Genomic DNA, 19,582 nt, shown 5'->3' with positions numbered 1-19,582 from the left:
GATTGCAAATCTTTGTTTAAATCTTGTCCGTTGCTGTCGTTGATTCTTTTTGTTTCGCCATTAAAAATATAATTAAAGATAATTTATTCTCCCATCATGCACTTGACCTCGTTACGAAATTTCCTGTTGACAAAATTGCAGAAGCACGTGTGGAAGACAAAATTTGATAATTGTTTACAAAAATGCCTAAGTCAAAAAGAGAGAAGAAAGGTAATTTTAGGACATTTAAGTTTGTTTTTCGAGTTCCTTGTTAGATGGTGCTCTCAGATGCAGAGAACACCTATCGATCGCACATTTTGTGTGCTCGAAACTGACGATCGAAAATATGTTTTGACTGTCGACGAAGTGTCGTCTGCCACTCAGCCGCTGCCCTTATTTCAACCACTTCCACAGATGCGCTTCCATTTCTAAGATGACATGCCCCTTTCTTTGATTATATAGGTACTCTTGCCTTGTCATCTTCTAGTTTCGCGTTCTTTGAAGACTCTGGCTACTGTCATATCAATCGAGATCAGTCATCAGATTTGTTGATGCCACCCCACCCCCCTCTCTCTCTGCTTACCTCCCCTGCTCTTTGCTCTTAGCCTTAGCCTTCTCAGACAGTTGATCTGTGTTTCTTTGTAGAAACCAGTCTTGGGTAAACTGTTCAATCAGTCTTATTTTCTTTCATTATGCCATCCATACAATCTGTCTGTTCTCTCATTTCAGTGTCATTAACTCAAACAAGAAAGAAAGGATTGGAATTTAAACAGAAGATTATTGAAGATGTAAGTATCTTAATATTCTCAAAGTTTTTGATTGGTAGAGATTGATACAGGAGCAAATTAGAACTATTTGTGCAACACGCTTAGAACTCTCTCCCTCAGCCTTAGGCTGAACGAATGTTTTTTAACAGTGAAAAACACTCTAGAATATTTTCCAGAGTATGGTGATGTCTGATGTTTCTATAAACATACAACAATGGATCCCTCTCTAGAATATAACCCAGAGTTAGGTGATGTCCAGTGTTTCCTAATCAGAAACTTTTTAAATCTAACTTTTTTCTATTTTTCTAGGTCCGAGATTGTGTTGATAAATATGCCAGAATTTTCACATTTTCGGTTCAGAATATGAGAAATGTTCAACTGAAAACGATTCGACAAGATTGGAAACACGGCAGGTATTTAGAATCATTCATTTTATCTAGCTAACTTTAATATTTGGGAAAGCATTGTTACAGACTGCAACAGTCAAAATAACTATCAAAGTTAGCAAGATTTTAAGGATATCTAAAACAATAGGAAATGAAGGATTTTTATGTCCTACTTTTCTGCACCTGATTGGGTTTATGAAGAAGGACAACGTCCTGCAGGGTGCAATGAGGGAAATAAATTTTGCAACATCTGAAACAAGAGATGATGTAACCACTAAAACCAGTGATAATGAAAAAGTAAATCTATGTTTTTTTATTTCAGATTTTTCTTTGGTAAAAATAGTTTGATGGCAGTAGCTGTAGGGAAAACAGAATCTGATGAATATAAAGACAATTTAAGATTTTTAGCTCAGCAGTTGAAAGGACAAACTGGTTTACTTTTCACTAACGAAACCAAGAAAAATGTCTTAAAGTGAGTTTTATAAAATTGATTGAAATTGCACTCAAGTCCTGCTCTTCAGCATGTGATTGGGCCTCATGAAGACGAGCAATGCTTTGCTTTATTGTTCCACCTGAATAACTAAATGCTTTTTCATATCAGCCACTGCTGCCTCCAAATTTTACAGCACGTAGTGGGGCTAATGAAGACGTGCAATGCCAGTGTGTAATAAGAGAAATTGTGCAAGAATAACAGCATTAGCTATCTTTTTTTTACTATTTCCATCTGTCGAGGAACATTCAGTCTGAAGCACACAGGGCCTTAGTTTATTGTCCGACTCGAACAACTACACGCTTTGTCCATGTAAGAAACTGCTGCCTCCAAGTTTTGAAAAGAAGTAGATTGTATTAATACATCTTAAAATTAACAAACCTTATATTTATTTCAGGTATTTTGATGAATTCCGAGTTCCTGATTTTGCACGATCTGGTAACCAGGCAACACAAACTGTGATATTAGAGAAAGGACCGATTCCAGATTTATCTCATGCCATGGAACCACAGTTAAGACAGCTCGGTCTTCCTACTAGTCTTCAGAGAGGTCAGTACCGATATTTCATTAATTCTACATAATTTACGCTACGCAGGGTTTTCCTGTAGTGGAGAGCAATCATACGCAGTGGTAACATTTATAACAGATTGCATGTCTCATTGTGAAAACTAGCTGGCTCCTTCATCTGACAGTTCCCTGGGTGCAATATTAGCATGGGTTATAGAGTATTTTCTCCTTTAAGGAACACTCGCCTTTCAGAATGAACTTAAAATTAATATTATCAAGCCTGGCTGTAAGAGTATCAATTTACCTTAGCATGGATTATAGAATCTTATCCTTAAGAACACTGGTATTTTAAAGGTATACTACCTCTTTGAATTAACATGAAATTGAAGCAGCAGACCAAGGTTGTAGTAGTAGTAGCATATATAACTCCATTTCATTTCATATTATATAGGTGTTATAACTCTATTGAGAGATTTTACAGTATGTGAGGCAGGTCAGACAATTACACCCGAACAGTCTAGAATATTGGTAAGTCTTTTATTTGATATCTTTATATTTCAATTGATATTACTAATTGTTATAAATAATACCAAATAAACATTATTAATCACTCTTCTATTTTATACTCTATATTACTTAATATTACTAATTAGCTATGTGGACTCTCAACCATACATTATTGTAAATAATATGGTATAATAGATTACGTTTGGTTGATATTCTATTGAGAATAACCTGTGCACCCTACTTGTCAAATCTTATTTCTGTATTAATATCACAGATACCTAATGAAACTACGGATTGTTCGTACAGGGAAATAAGACACACGAATGTACTTCACAACCATTTCGAATCTCTTCTTCAACATAATATGTTGAAATTTTTAAAAGGCCTAATATTTCACCAAAACCTTCAAATCACAATCAAAGCCATTTCTTAATCTTAAGATGTGATTTATTAAGTTGAAGAAGAGATTCAAAATGGCTGTGAAGTACGTTCGTGTGTGTTATTTCTATGTTAGAACTATACGTACTTTCGTATTAATATCACCTACTAACAGCTATTAGAAACAAAATACTATTTCTATATAGTATCTAACCTACTGCACAATAATATTCTCTCCGTCTACATGCCTGTGGCTGTCCTTTCGTACCATTACTTAACCACAATGCTACAACCTAAAATTCAAACTATTTGTAATGATATACTCTTATAGCGAACATTTTAACAAAACATCTACACAAGGGTTACCTCCAAGAGCTTGAGAAACATAACCTTGTCTTGTCTTGAACTAAAACTTTTCTGAACTGAAAATGAAATGAATGGAGTTTTACGTCCTACTTTTCTGCACCTAATGGTCTTGACTAAATAATCTGAATGAATATCTATATTGAAGATAATGATGTTAAATTGAATATTTTTCATTGCGCTTTCATTTCTCCAAACATGAATTAAACGCTTGCTTGAAGAAAATAATCTACGATATGCAAGTTCATGATTGTTCAACGAAACTTGAAAAAGAATGAGTGAATGAATACATTTTAAAAGTTTTATGGTTGGCACCATGAACCTTAGACAGGTGGGTAACTCATCTTGGTCGTTTAAAAAGTTGTTGAATCTTTGCATGCCATTGATGATTGTGTTAATGTCATCCAACTTTGATTTTTGATTTATGGATAGGGCGATAAAACGTAGGTGTAGGATGATTATTCTTTAGAATAAAGCTAAAGGGGCCCTCACACCATAGCAATTACAAGTTGTGTATGTTGCCCTAATACCATAGCAATCACCAGTCGTGTATGTTGCCCTAATACCATAGCAATCACCAGTCGTGTATAGTTATATATAAGAATAGTGGTTATAAGTTTAGAACGCAACTCTCATGTAACTGTGTCGTGAGTAGTGTTTAGTAATCATAACCACTTTCATTATTCACAACCATACACAACTAGTAATCACTGTGGTTTGTCGCCCCTTCGTGCCTCCTAATCGCAAGGGCACCTTGTCTATTTATACAGAGGCACATCATTGTATGAATTTCTCACTTTGTCAGTATATATAAAACTTAATAATTTGACGTAAGACTGCACTTTGTTAACAGATTAGTATTTTTATGTTTTTTAATTATTATTATTAAAATTTCAGAAATTATTTGGTCACATGATGGTTGATTTTCACGTAACAATTGAAGGAATGTGGTCGAATAATGGAAAATGGCAGGTGTTTGACGAGAGACCAGATCCTCTCGTTCCTACCAAAATTACTGTCAAAGGTACTCCTGAATTCAATGTTGGCGCAAGTGAGGGTACAGGGGGTGGGGGGCCCTTAATTGTACCCTCTCTTTCCTTTTAACAATGTTAATAATATAATTTTTATATGTCTTTTGCTCCAAAAATGTGTCAGAATGTACTGTAAAATTCAATTTTCAGAAATTTTCTTGCAACACAGGTCATAGTCTTGCGAGGCTGGTGCTGCCTCTGTCTGTATTTCATAGTCCCTCCAGCATCTCTTGGACCATGAGCCCATAAAATTCCATTTCTAAATCCATTCAAAGGGTCCAAACTCTTTAGTTCTTTAGGTGAAATGTTTAAGTAAAATTATTTTGATTTATTGAATGAAAATTAGTATGTAGATCTCCATTCCATGGGATGTTAAAAGCTCTCACAAATGTTACAATTCGATAAATATTAGATGTTAAACTTCAAACATTTTATTTTGTGTGGAGAAAGTTAGTAAATTTGGATTTAAGACTTTGTGTTATTTGTAATTTCAGCCTCAGCAGCGTCTGATAAAAAAGGAAAAGAATTAATGGTGGAAGAATCAGAAGATAAAATAGATGAAGATGATGTAGAGGAGGGGTGAAATTTTACTTCCTCAGTTTTAAACAGTGAAGATTTCAAAAATTGTGACCTTGATAACAATACAAACATAATCTTAGACATATAAGACACACATGGCAGACGGGTGGAGTTTTATATCCTTGATTCTTCTCCAATTTGTGTCTTTTATTGATGCTTTTGATTAATAAGGACCTGGTTATATGTGACAGACCAGCCCGTCTAGGCTAAGCATCCCGGTTTGCCGGGTAATTCAGGTTTGACTTCATTTCAAAGATATCAGTGTTTGTTTTGTTATTTTCATCAATATTAAAGAATTAAAAACATTAAGAAAGTAGAAAATTTTGAATTAAAATGGAAAATAACAGTGAATTTGTTGTTACTTGGGGTTAAAAAGTGTCTAATGGTCCTGCATGACTGTGATTCTCCCATCAGTGCTGGTATGTCTCTCATCAGATGCACCACAGCTGGAGTGGTCTGGGAATGTCTTGGACTCCCCATTTAATAATAAACGAAAGTCCCCCATGTGCTTACCCTTATCTAATAAATGGGGGCATCTAATCAGGTGTGGCAGAGTTTGGGTCACCTAGACTTAGCCCTTTTTCAAAAATGTTTTTAAGATAAGCATTAGTCTCCCCATCTTAAAATGAGGTCTAAATATTCACAGTGGTGCCAGCAAGATGGTTGGGCATGGGTTAACATCATTGTACATGGTCATGTAATATATGGGACATAACTCCAGTAAATAAACCTATACTTCAGACAACAAATAACTCCTTCCCAATAGAATTATGATATCTGTATATGGGATAGAACTCTTGTACTTTCTGTAGCATATTTAAGACAATAATTAAATCTTTTCATCCTGCTTATACTTTCTATTGTATTTTATTGTTTTAAAGATATGTATATGGGAGGGAACTCTTGTAGTGTCTATTGTATAATTAAGACAACAGTTAATTCTTCATCTTTTCATTATGACTGGAATATAAATGATTTACACCTTTTTGGCTATCCCCATTTTACAAGATACTGCCATAGACCTACTCACACGGGACCAGATCTAGGTTGGATCTCATCATGTCCAAACCACGCCCTCATATGTCATACTTCAATGTCAATACCTGTATTTGGGATATGGTTCAACCCATCTTAACCTACCCTTTTCATTTAATGCTCCTTTCTCCTCCTCCTGATAAAACAGGGAAATGTTAAAGTCCAACAGGGTAAAGTTATTGTTAATCAGGGAAAAGTTAAGGTCAGGGAAAAGTTTGTGTCAAACAGGGAAAAGTTTGTGTCAAACAGGAAAACCATTAAATAGTTAAACTGCTCTAAGATTAGTTGAAGAATCTGGTTTTAAAAACTGTTAATTATGTTCAGATGAAATTGTTTGTTCATGGAAGACTGAAGAATTGTAATTAACTCCATGTCCTAGGGTCATTTTGTAATTTTGTTGGTTTTTTATTAACTGAATGTAAACTGAAAAAATATGTTAACCAGTGTTTAATAAACGAACCAAGTACTAACAATCTAAACTGGGATACGAAATCCAAAATCAAAAACAACATATTGGCAAAACATTGGTAGCAGCTGATGAATAAATAAACTAAGTACTAACGATCCGAATTTGAAAACAAAATCGGACCTGCCAATTTAAGAGGGAAATTTTACTATACCATTGTGTAGTTGAAATAAAATGACCTGCTGGTTGTTCTGGATAAGGCAGTGTACAATGAGGGAAACCTATTAAAATGGAATGACCTGCCAATATAAGATGTTAATAAGAGTAGATCTTGAGGAGATTAAAGGATAATTCCACTACATCACTTCACTGATTAAGTTTGAGATGTTGAGATGTTGACAATTACCTCACACCATAGGAATCCTGATAATTAGCCTGACTGTTGACTTCTATAGCAGATAAATTTCATTTCTATGTCTTCATGTCATAAATTGGCTTAATACATTGAAGCAACTGGTTGGTGTATTCTGCCTTCTGAAACCATGACTCTTTATTTTCTTAAATTTATGATAAGTTTAGTCTCCAAATACTCTGAGTTTTACGTCCTACTTTTCTGCACCATGTGGGCTAATGAAGATGGGCAAGGCCATGCAGAGTGCAATGAGGGAAATTTTGCCATGACAGCGGCATTAGCCTGCTCTTTTTCCGATTTCCAATTGTCGAGGGATCTTTAACGTGCACAGCCTGTAGCACACGGGGCCTCGGTTATGTATAGAGCAGACATAGATAGAAAAAGAAAGTGAAATTCCTAGTTTGAGATATTTTTGAAGGGATAATGCGATGTTCATACATTTCTAACAGTTCTGTAGACTATTTACACATATTCAAGACACAAATCAACTCCTGCAAATGGCGACTCTGTCTCTTTAACCTTTTGAACCCTGTAAATGAAATATAACGTCATATACCCTGAACTCCAAGTAATATAAGTAAAAGTGTATGATGTTAACGTTGTATGACGTCACTTAGTAACGGCTGTTATATCAGCTCGGGTATATATTGCGTTAGTGTGTGGCTGGTAAACCTGCTGCTAGGGTTGAAGAGTTAACTTGCATGAAGTGTCATTTATATGTCAAGGACGTCGACCCACGGTGCCTGGAGCATTCCATCTCACTAATTAAATTCCTATAGGCCATATATCTTGGATTTCCTTCTTTTGAACTTAACTGACCTTCAACTAAATTACATTCCTAGGGTCTTATTCTCAAAACTTAACTTATAATGATTATAATGTTCCAGTCATCTGATTGGTCAATCACTAAAATTAATTTTAAATTTAGTTTTATTATCCAATCAGATTACTGCATTTCTTTTAATCTAGATTGTAAGTTTTGGAGATCTCTGATTGGTCAGTCTCTAAAGTTAATTTTAAATTTAGTTTTATTATCTAATCAGATTACTGTATTTCTAATAATCGAAGTGTAATCTAAGTAAAGTTCTCGTCAATAAGGCCTCTGGGTATTGGTTTATTTCTAACCAACCAGAAAACGTAAATGAGTTATTTTACAGATAGAGATAGAGAAGATATGACGATACTTGAAAGGTCAAACTAACGCCAAATGAAGAAGTTAATTTGATTGGTTATCTCAGTAGAGGTCAAAGTGATCTGAATAGACATCATTACTTTCAGACAATTCTACTTAGCTAAACGAGGCCTCATATAAAGCTGTTTGGATAAAATGAACCACAGTCCTATCTATTTAGGGATAATGAAAACTATGAAATTGTGGCTTATTTATTTCTTTTGTACATTACATCATATGAAAGTTGTCCCCATGGGTTGAATGTTAGACAGGACCATGTCACCTTGGTGTATTTGATCTAATTCTGACTGATATTAAATTATATATTATTATTATTATTATAAAGTGATAAGAATGTCCTTGGTTTATTAATAGAATAAGTTTAAAGGCATCGTTTTGCACAAATTGAATGTTGGTTAAAACAGTAAAATGCCATCTTGTAGAGAGGCTGCTCAAAGCCAACTTGAGGCTTATATAGTGTCAACTAGAATAATCAACATGCAGTCCAATTAATTGTCTTATATATTTTATATTCTCTGTCCTAGCCTGTAGCTTGATTGTTGATGGTCTTATATATTTTATATTCTCTGTCCTAGCCTGTTGCTTGGTTGTTGATGGTCTTCCATATTTTATATTCTCCATCATAGCCTGTTGCTTGGTTGTTGATGGTCTTCCATATTTTATATTCTCCATCATAGCCTGTTGCTTTTTTGTTGATGGTTATCAGTTAAATCTTTCCCAATCAGACCCTTCGGTATAAGACGAAGTTTGTAATACCTTAACATTGTGAAGATGAAGTTTGAAATAACTTGACATTGTGAAGATGGTTGTTACATTTCATGTACAAACTTCTGAGATACAAGCAAGGTGACTATTGAAGTCAAGGTATAAGATAAAGTTCATAATACCTTGACATTGTGAATATGATTGTCTAGTGGCATATGCTCTATGTTGAGACAGGCTATTTTCCAATGAATATTGTGGTAGAGAAAGTGATGATTGGTCTGGCAATGATATTATATCTTCACACAATAATTACACAAGTCAAAACAACATTGACTTTTACAAGTTATTGTTCTCTGTTATATTCTAGCTTGTCTTTTATTATCTTATCTGATTCATAAAGTATAGTTTAATAGCCCTGTGTTCTATTCTTTATTTTGTGTTAATGACTTGCCGTATACTAGAACAATATAACAATTTATCGAGCTCAGACATATTGCATAAAAACTTAATTTAATTTAAATTGAAGACCCACAGTTATAAAATTTAATGTTTTTCTTCTGTCTATGATGGTAAAATTGCTACTAAAATCTTCTTGTGTGTGAGCTAATACATTTTGTTTCAAATTTGGTGGTGACAATCCTGAGACTTGGGGTACAAATAAAGGGCAGACTGATTTCATGGGATGACAACTGTCAAGATTGGAATTCTAAATGCGGTAGCTCTGTTGAAGCACATAGACGGACAACCTCCCATGGTGCGTCTGAAATGGTTCTACCCCTAGAAAGTGTTTGAAAAATAGAAATTGGGGGTACAATGGGAGGGTTCTCTCCCTAGAAAGTTTTTGATACAATTAGGGATGCAAACTATTTCCTAGAGCAAAAGCACCTCCTGTTTGGCTGCGATATCTTTTTGCTTGATAAAGGAATTAGTCCTGATACATAGCTACATTTACTCTAATTGTATCGACATTTTACCTACTGTTTGCACGTTATCCTGTGATTTATTTTTTACTTATTATAAGTGGACCCGTCGTTTTATTTTTTACGTGTTTATTATGGTGAACCTCAAATTTGATAATCTGTGAAATTATACTACCAGTTAGACGTAATGGAGTTATAAAACTTATTGATACATTTCTTTGGTCTTGATTTGCACATTCAGTATTTCCTTTTATGTTTTATAATATCTTCAATCAAACAAATTTATTCTTAACTTCCCTTTGAATTTTTTCATTCTTAATGCCCAATAGTAAAATTAGGTGATGAAAATCTTTTATGGTAGAAAATCTTAAGAAACAGATGGAGTGTGTTTTTACTCAATGAGAAATGTAGCCCGAAACATCTGTCTCTATTCCATCCTCTGATAGAAACAGATGGAGTGTGTTTTTACTCAATGAGAAATGTAGCCCGAAACATCTGTCTCTATTCCATCCTCTGATAGAAACAGATGGAGTGTGTTTCTACTCAATGAGAAATGTAGCCCGAAACATCTGTCCCTATTCCATCCTCTGATAGATATTTTAACAGTCGTTAACAGGCTGGAATAGTCAGAAAAACTTAGCACTATTTAATGAGGATTTTTCTGCACTTATTTTCTTTCCATGAATCCATGAAACCCAGATATATTCGGATGTTCTCATCATCATCTAACACTGGCAGAAACTCCCAATAAAACAGGGCCTAGTTTTTCTGACTCTACTCTAGCTTTAAAAACAGCTATCAGAGGATGAAAAATGGTGCTGAAAATCCCCATAAAACAGGGTCTACTTTTTCTGATCCTACTCCAGCTGACAGCTTTCAAAACAGCTATCAGGGGATGGAAAATGGTGCAGAAAATCCCCTTAAAACGGGACCTAGTATTTCTGCTTCTACTCCAGCCAAAATCTCTGACAAAAGCTATGAGAGGCTGGAATAGAGACAGGTGTTTGGGACTATGAGAATTGCTGAATGAGATTTGGTGAGATTTTAACTCTGGAAGAAATCACTGGTATTACTTCAACTTATTACTGTATAAGTTCTATCCCATGATTAGCAATAAGACCAGGTCATATTTGAGCTGTTTTATTAAATTATATCTCTCACTGTAGGATGTTATTAGCTAGAAAACCAGAAACCAGTGGTATAAGGTTTTATAAGAGATATACTCTTATAGAACCACTGGCCTAGGTCACTAGTATTAGGTGTTATAAGAGATATACTCTCTTATAGAAGCACTGGCCTAGGTCACTAGTATTAGGTGTTATAAGAGATATACTCTCTTATAGAACCACTGGCCTAGGTCACTAGTATTAGATGTTATAAGAGATACTCTTTTATAGAAGCACTGGCCTAGGTCACTATACTCTTATAGAAGCACTGGCCTAGGTCACAAGTATTAGTTGTTATAAGAGATACTCTCTTATAGAAGCACTGGCCTAGGTTTCTGTATTAGAGGCCGAAAGATCCTTAAGTCTAAAAAAATCAATGTTTGAAGGTGACGAAATTGATATATTCCTGTTGTATTAAACTGTTTAAATTTTTCTTGGTATCCAGCCCTGTAGTCTCAAGCCTTCTTATAGACTTCAACTCCAGGTCTCTTTACTATAGACTGATATTTAAACTTTATTGGGATCCAGTCCTTTACCCTTTAGGTCTACTTATAGATTTGAACCTCAGACTTCTTAACAATAGACTGATATTTAAACCTTGCTGGGCATAGAGCCCTATAGTCTCTAGGTTTCCTTATAGACTTCAACCCCAGACCCCAAATCTACTTAAAATTAGTAAATTAGAACCTTTTGTTCTGTGTTTATGATTAGCATTTATTTTTATTATAGCCACTTTAGTTAAGGTCTAACAACAGCCCTATTGAACATTAGACTGCCTACAGACCTCTAAGCTAGGGACTAATTATAGTTAAAAAGGTATTATTTCTTGGCAAGTAGATTATAAAACATGAGTGACTAGAGGCAGTACAATAATAATCATATTAATGTGTATTATAATTAGATGACATATAAATATCAAAGTGTTGAAAATCATAATGATTTCTAGAAACTGTTTTATCTCAGACTGTTTCTCGTTAGATTTAAAGGGACAGGTTCGCCATCTGTTTTTCTAATCGTACCTTAATCTTCAAATCTGTAATTTTGTTAGCTAAGCCAATCAGTAATAGTGTTACCAGCTCACCATTGAAATTTGCACCTTCAAATCTATATGTGTCCAGAATTAAAATGCCGAATTGTTTTTTCTTGAGACTCTGTCATATATAGAAAAGACAATATTGAAAGAGAAAGTGAATTTAAAAAAAAAAATGGCCAATCTGTCCCTTTAAGATAGTGGTTTGATTCTGATAAATATCCACCTTATTTTTTATTCAGCTAGAGTTTTAGATCTTGTCGATAAGGGTTGTTGATTTAGCTATATTTTCCAGACATGACTGGCAGGGAGGTTGAAATGTCCAGGAATTAATGGCCAGTGTCAGACTTGGTTTGATTTTGGTAGACATCTACTTTATTTTATATTCAGAGTTTTAAATCACTTTTTCACTTTCTTGAGTTTTGAATCACTGTAGAAAAGGATTGTTGATTAAATTGTATATTATATTATCCAGACATGGTCAGCTTTAGAGTTTTACATCAAGATTTAGTGAGAAATATATCCCAGAGTTTTGAGTAATAGTGTTTATAAAATATGTTGTGCATTGACTGAATGAAAGGCAGAATATGTTCATCATTTAATGGAGGTGATAGGGGCAGGGGTGGCCATGGTCCCCCATAGCAAAGAAGGGGACCCAGCTTTCATATCTCCCCCACCCCCCTAAAAAAAAAACATGTTGTTACTCAGAGTTTCACGTTATGGGATCTTCCAACAACTGATCTATTTCAGCCTGCGTTCCTACTGAAGTTTGACAAGTAGAGATCTTCAGACAACTGATCTATTTCAGCCTGTATCCCTACTGAAGTTTGACAAGATCTTCAGACAACCTACCAATAAAAATCAGTCAGCGTGCTTACTCTATTAGCGCTGTGAATTCAGAGTTGACAGACTTTAGAATTGCTTATCTTTTTCGTTCAATTGCTCTTCATAAAAGTACATTGTGGAGGTCAGAAAGGATGTCGAAGTCACCTGGTAACTGAACCGTTTAACGATTGAATATTTTATTGAGTTTTATTCGGCGAATTCTTATAATCTCTATTGCCAAATCTTCACTAAATTATATTCCTGCAGACAGAAACTTACATAACACTAAATCTTGGAGTGAAAAATTGGCTCTAAAATGTCATCAACTTTCCGTTTCATTGGGCAAAAATGTTCTAGTTGACTGGATGTCTGAGCCTACAATTTCCTTCTCCAATTAGATGAATTTTCACGCCACCATAGTTAACTGGATAATGGAGTATTCTATCTCCGGTTGGGAGGTCAAATTATTCAGTCCATAATTACATGATATTTCCTGTTTAAAATAATTTTCACAAGAATTTCACGTCTAGACAAGTGGTCATGATTTGATTCAAACTGATGTAGTTTCTAATTTTTGAATAATTTCGGCTTCACTAACTGATAAAACACTATTTTAACTGTACGTATCTTTCAACGATACAAAATTTGCATATCACCAGATGATAAAACTCTTTTGTATGTATCTATCCTGTATCGATACAACATTTTGCGCTTTACTCCAATGAGTTTTAACATTACCATATGTATCCCTTATCGAAAGGAAAATTTGCACTTCACCAATTGATAAAATTCTTTCGGCCGTTTCGAAAGGAAAATGCGCTTCACCATATGATAAAACTCTTTCAGCTGTATGTGTCCCTTATCGAAAGGAAAATTTGTATTTCACCAGATGATAAAACTCTTTCAGCTGTTTCAAAACGAAAAAGCGCTTCACCAAATGATAAAACTCTTTGGGCTGTATGTATCCCTTATCGGATGTATTGTATTGGATTACAAAGTAATTTCAGCACAGGAGAATACCTTTAAGATATATTTCAATAAAAATTAGATTAAAAAGAAGAAGAAGAAGTTGGAATCACTGACAATAAAGGTTACCAGTATGTTTTATATATAACTGTACATTGTCACTGTTTTAATAAAACAAACCAGACAGGGGAACCTGTAACCTTTATTAAACTTCTATAATATATTTCTTCATTTTAAATCTGGACAATTATATAGATAACAATTACTGTCATATATAAATACTCACGTAATATGTATACTAAAATTGGAACGATACAGAGAAAATTAACAAGGCCCCTGATGATACGTCACTTTTGGTTGCAGCCAACATGACAGGTGGTAACATAAAGACCTTTTCTAAATATCAGTTAAATTGAAATGATTCAGAGAAATTTAGCACGGCACCTGCACAAGGAAAAAAAAACCTTTTGATGTTTGAATAATGGTACGTCTGTTTTGGTTGCAGTGAACATGACAGGGGGTACCATAAAGACCTTTTCTAAATATCAGTTAAATTGGAATGATTCAGAGAAATTTAGCACGGCACCTGCACAAGGAAAAAAAACCTTTTGATGTTTGAATAATGGTACGTCTGTTTTGGTTGCAGTGAACATGACAGGGGGTACCATAAACCCTATCTAAATATCAGTTAAAGTGGAACGATAAAGAGAAGATTAACGAGACCCCTGATGGTACGTCCCTTTTGTTTGCAGCGAACATGACAGGGGTACCATAGAGGACTTTTTAGACAAGCTAGATATTAGTTATAATTGTTCGTTTTGCAGTTCAGATGGTTACTAGGCCTTCTTGATGGTTTTTTTAGTGATAAAAGTATATTTATATAAAAAACAATGATTGAGTTTAAACTAACCGCAGGCTAGTGATAAAATTACACAGTTTAATTACTCCATGAATACATTCTTCAACATATTTTTATATCCCTCTAGAAATACTCAATAATTTCATTATTTATTAGAAGAGTATTAGATTGTATTGGACAAAAGCTTATCGTATTCCATCAGTTCTTGTTTGGGAGAAATAATTCAGGAAGAGAGGGCTTGTTTAAAGATATTGGCTAGCTTTCAATATTAATTTTTGTTAACATAATTGTTTTTATAGTAATATTTTTAATATTACCTGTAGCCAAAATGTATCAGACTGTCAAGAAAATTACTACTTCAGAAATAAATCAGTTGTCTGAAAATATCTACTTGTCAAACTTCAGTAGGGACACAGGCTGAAATAGATCAGTTGTCTGAAGATCTCTACTTGTCAAATTTCAGTAGGGACGCAGGATGAAATAGATCAGTTGTCTGGAGATCTCTACTTGTCAAACTTCAGTAGGGACACAGGCTGAAATAGATCAGTTGTCTGGAGATCTCTACTTCTCAAACTTCAGTAGGGACACAGGCTGATATAGATCAGTTGTCTGGAGATCTCTACTTGTCAAACTTCAGTAGAGACACAGGCTGATATAGATCAGTTGTCTGGAGATCTCTACTTCTCAAACTTCAGTAGGGACACAGGCTGAAATAGATCAGTTGTCTGAAGATCTCTACTTGTCAAACTTCAGTAGGGACACAGGCTGATATAGATCAGTTGTCTGGAGATCTCTACTTCTCAAACTTCAGTAGGGACACAGGCTGAAATAGATCAGTTGTCTGGAGATCTCTACTTCTCAAACTTCAGTGGGGACACAGGCTGAAATAGATCAGTTGTCTGGAGATCTCTACTTCTCAAACTTCAGTAGGGACACAGGCTGAAATAGATCAGTTGTCTGGAGATCTCTACTTCTCAAACTTCAGTAGGGATACAGGATAAAATAGATCAGTTGTCTGAAGATCTCTACTTGTCAAACTTAAGTAGAGACACAGGCTGATATAGATCAGTTGTCTGAAGATCTCTACTTGTCAAACTTCAGTAGGGACACAGGCTGAAATAGATCAGTTGTCTGAAGATCTCTACTTGTCAAACTTCAGTAGGGACACAGGCTGAAATAGATCAGTTGTCTGAAGATAGCACAGTGTGAAATTCACAAAAACAACAAGTTTCATGTTTCTTTTTGATATCTCTATATTGCTCTAAAATTATTTTGATGATACCGGTAACAACATGTTTCAGGTTCTGTTTTAATATTTTTATCTCTTGTTTTTTATCATCAATCTGTATTCCCTGATTGGTTTTATTTCAACTGGTTTTGGTGTAAAAATCTCTTCATTGCAGTTTCATTATAATCTTCAAAGCTAAAACTCGAACATTTAAAAGTTTTTGTTGTAAAGTAATGAATACACAAGTGGGATCAATCTTTCTTGAAACAGAAACTGTAGAAGTTTTATTATCGTTTTTAAGACAGGATTCATTTTAATGATTTTAAAAGCTTTAAATGGAAATGGCTTGAGATTCGTATCCAATCTCTCCATTGGTTGAAATTTATACTCAATTACCCCCTGTAAGTGATGCAGGTCGGAGGAGCTGATTTTAACCTTAAAGCAAGATGCTTGCCATATTTGAGATCTGCGTCAAATCCCTGCGTTGGTTGAGATTTTAAACTCAATTATCCCCTGTCGGTGATACAGGTCAGAGGGATTGCTATGGAGAAAAGCGTCTCATAAGTCAGACGAGACAATAAACCGAGGCCCTGTGTGCTTCAGGCTGTGCACATTAATGATCCTTCGCTAATGCCACTGTCCTGGCAAAATTTCTCTCATTGCACACTATAAGTCATTAGCGTATTTCCTATAAATCTGTACAAGCACAACAATTCCCTCAATCAAAAATCTTTTCTAAAGAATGAGAAAATGAAGAGAAAAGTTTGTATAGTGTAATGACAATATTTACTATCATGATTTACGGTGATTTTGGTACAAGACGAGAAATAATTGACTGTGAGTATTGTAAACAAAACGTAATATATTATGTCATCAGTGATATTGGACCCACGGGAGGCCACAATCTATTTTTATAATTTACACAATGTCCATTGAGTAATGAATCAGTTAATTTAAAGACTTAGACCATTTCTGTTTTTTTATTTACACGATATTTTTCTGAGTAATGAATCAGTTAATTTAAAGACTTAGATCATTTGTGTTTTTTATTTACATGTTACACGATATTTTTCTGAGTAATATATCGTGTTAAACTAGAAACATTTTTATGTTTTGTCTGTAATATATCGTGTACAAGGAATAGTTTTTTTTTTTTAATCTACATGATGTTTTGTCTATAGTTGTTTTAATTTACACAAAATTTTGCAGTCAAGGTATAAGACAAAGTTAGTGATAATTGACATTGTAAAGATATCACCCTCCAGTTTTAAGTGAGTTCTCTTAACTCATCAAGTTTTTCATAGAATTTTATTTCTATTTTTATTTGTACATTCCATCATGATATTATTTCAATTCATTTTCATGATATAAGAAAGGTGGCCATTGCAGTCAAGGTATAAGACCCAGTTTGTAATAGTTTGAGAATGCGACAATGAGCTAAAGAAGTGATATCACTCTCCAGTTTTTATAGATCAAATATTGCCAGTAAAATTACTTCTACTTGTTTATTCTGTCACCAATGTTTTTACAGAGTTCACTTAGCTAATGATGTTTTTATAGAATATTTTTTATATTTGTACATCCCGCGTAAGAGGACATTAAATCAAAGAAATGGCAAAAGAAAATCAATTTAAAAGAAGTTAAGAGTGTGAGAAGTATTGATATGTAGAATACGCTTGGATAAAAACAAAATCTTCTATTACACTTTTTAAAAAAACTAAACTTTCTCCATTAATTCACCTACCGCTAAAATAACTCAATTTCAGAATCCGCAAATGAATCGTAAAAATCTCAAGTTTTTATCCAAAATTAATGGAAAATGGAGAGAGTTTGAATGTAAATTACAACTAATGTGTTTTGTTTTTAAGAATTGTACGAGAGAAATTGATCAGATGTTTTCTGAATTCAAGTAGAAATATTTAATAATGTGCTGATTATCTGGATTTTTGCTGCCGATTCAATTTAGATTTCTCTTGAAAATCATTTATTTCTGTTATTGATTCCTGATAAGATGGAGTCTTACACAATTTCATGCTAAAGTGTATCTCTGTCTCGTTCTTCGTTGTTTTTATGATTGAAATATACTATTCCCTTCCCTTTCCGAAGTAAATGAAAATTGGATGGTCATTTGCTCGGTAATTAGGCGCTGATGGTTTAAATCCTACTAAAAGTTGGCCAGGTGTTGGTTTGAAACCGATAGATAAAAATATCAAATTAAGAAATAAATTATTCTGCAATCTAAGTGTATAATCTAAAGTGAATGAGGGGTACTTTCTGGAAAACTTTAAAATCAAATCAATATTTTAATACATGCAGTAAAACTTCCTGTTTCTGAGATTAAGGTAGGGTTGATCGAACAGGTGGTGAACCTGTCTCTATAGTAGGATGTTAAGATTAAGGTAATGTTGATCAAACAGGTGGTGAACCTGTCTCTATAATAGGATGTTAAGACTAAGGTATGGTTGATCGAACAGATGATGAACCTGTCTCTATAATAGGATGTTAAGACTAAGGTAGGGTTGATCAAACAGGTGGTGAACCTGTCTCTATAATAGGATGTTAAGACTAAGGTAATGTTGATCAAGGTGGTGAACCTGTCTCTATAATAGGATGTTAAGATTAAGGTAGGGTTGATCAAACAGGTGGTGAACCTGTCTCTATAATAGGATGTTAAGATTAAGGTAGGGTTGATCAAACAGGTGGTGAACCTGTCTCTATAATAGGATGTTGAGACTAAGGTAGGGTTGATCAAACAGATGATGAACCTGTCTCTATAATAGGATGTTAAGATTAAGGTAATGTTGATCAAACAGGTGGTGAACCTGTCTCTATAATAGGATGTTAAGACTGAGGTAATGTTGATCAAACAGGTGGTGAACCTGTCTCTATAATAGGATGTTAAGACTAAGGTAATGTTGATCAAGGTGGTGAACCTGTCTCTATAATAGGATGTTAATATTAAGGTAGGGTTGATCGAACAGGTGGTGAACCTGTCTCTATAATAGGATGTTAAGATTAAGGTAGGGTTGATCAAACAGGTGGTGAACCTGTCTCTATAATAGGATGTTGAGACTAAGGTAGGGTTGATCAAGGTGGTGAACCTGTCTCTATAATAGGATGTTGAGATTAAGGTAGGGTTGATCGAACAGGTGGTGAACCTGTCTCTATAATAGGATGTTAAGACTAAGGTAGGGTTGATCAAACAGATGATGAACCTGTCTCTATAATAGGATGTTAAGATTAAGGTAGGGTTGATCGAACAGGTGGTGAACCTGTCTCTATAATAGGATGTTAAGATTAAGGTAGGGTTGATCAAACAGGTGGTGAACCTGTCTCTATAATAGGATGTTGAGATTAAGGTGGGGTTGATCGAACAGGTGGTGAACCTGTCTCTATAATAGGATGTTAAGACTAAGGTAATGTTGATCAAACAGATGATGAACCTGTCTCTATAATAGGATGTTAAGATTAAGGTAGGGTTGATCAAACAGGTGGTGAACCTGTCTCTATAATAGGATGTTAAGATTAAGGTAATGTTGATCAAACAGGTGGTGAACCTGTCTCTATAATAGGATGTTAAGACTAAGGTAATGTTGATCAAACAGATGATGAACCTGTCTCTATAAAAGGATGTTTATATCAAGTATATATAATTTCACAAGTCTATCAGTTTAACAGGATATCTAGTAATGATTAATCTCAGTTTGTTGTTTATTGTACTCTACTGACGTCAGAGAAGATAATTCGGTGTAAATTACAAAATTACTAATTAAAAAACCATGGTGATGTCCTTTCTGGTCATTGATCTTAGGATTTGTTAAAATTTTTTATATAATTTTTGAAATAAAAGT

The 19,582-nt window shown here is 34.3% G+C and overlaps 1 protein-coding gene across 1 annotated transcript; it reads left to right on the top strand.

The window, feature by feature from the left end:
- Window positions 1–182: 182 nt before the first annotated feature.
- LOTGIDRAFT_56656 (hypothetical protein) lies at window positions 183–4,331 on the top strand (the record flags this gene model as incomplete). The annotated part of the gene is made up of 7 exons (XM_009054437.1): window positions 183–210; window positions 709–767; window positions 1,056–1,159; window positions 1,455–1,604; window positions 2,020–2,171; window positions 2,581–2,657; window positions 4,275–4,331. Coding segments are annotated over 7 exons (627 nt in total), but the record flags the coding sequence as incomplete, so codon positions are not given.
- Between the last annotated feature and the right edge of the window lie 15,251 nt (window positions 4,332–19,582).

This window comes from Lottia gigantea (assembly GCF_000327385.1).
Source record: "Lottia gigantea unplaced genomic scaffold LOTGIsca_218, whole genome shotgun sequence".
NCBI lineage: Eukaryota > Metazoa > Mollusca > Gastropoda > Lottiidae > Lottia > Lottia gigantea.
Note: the sequence above shows the minus strand (reverse complement) of the source record. Positions and strands in the feature narration are given on the sequence as shown.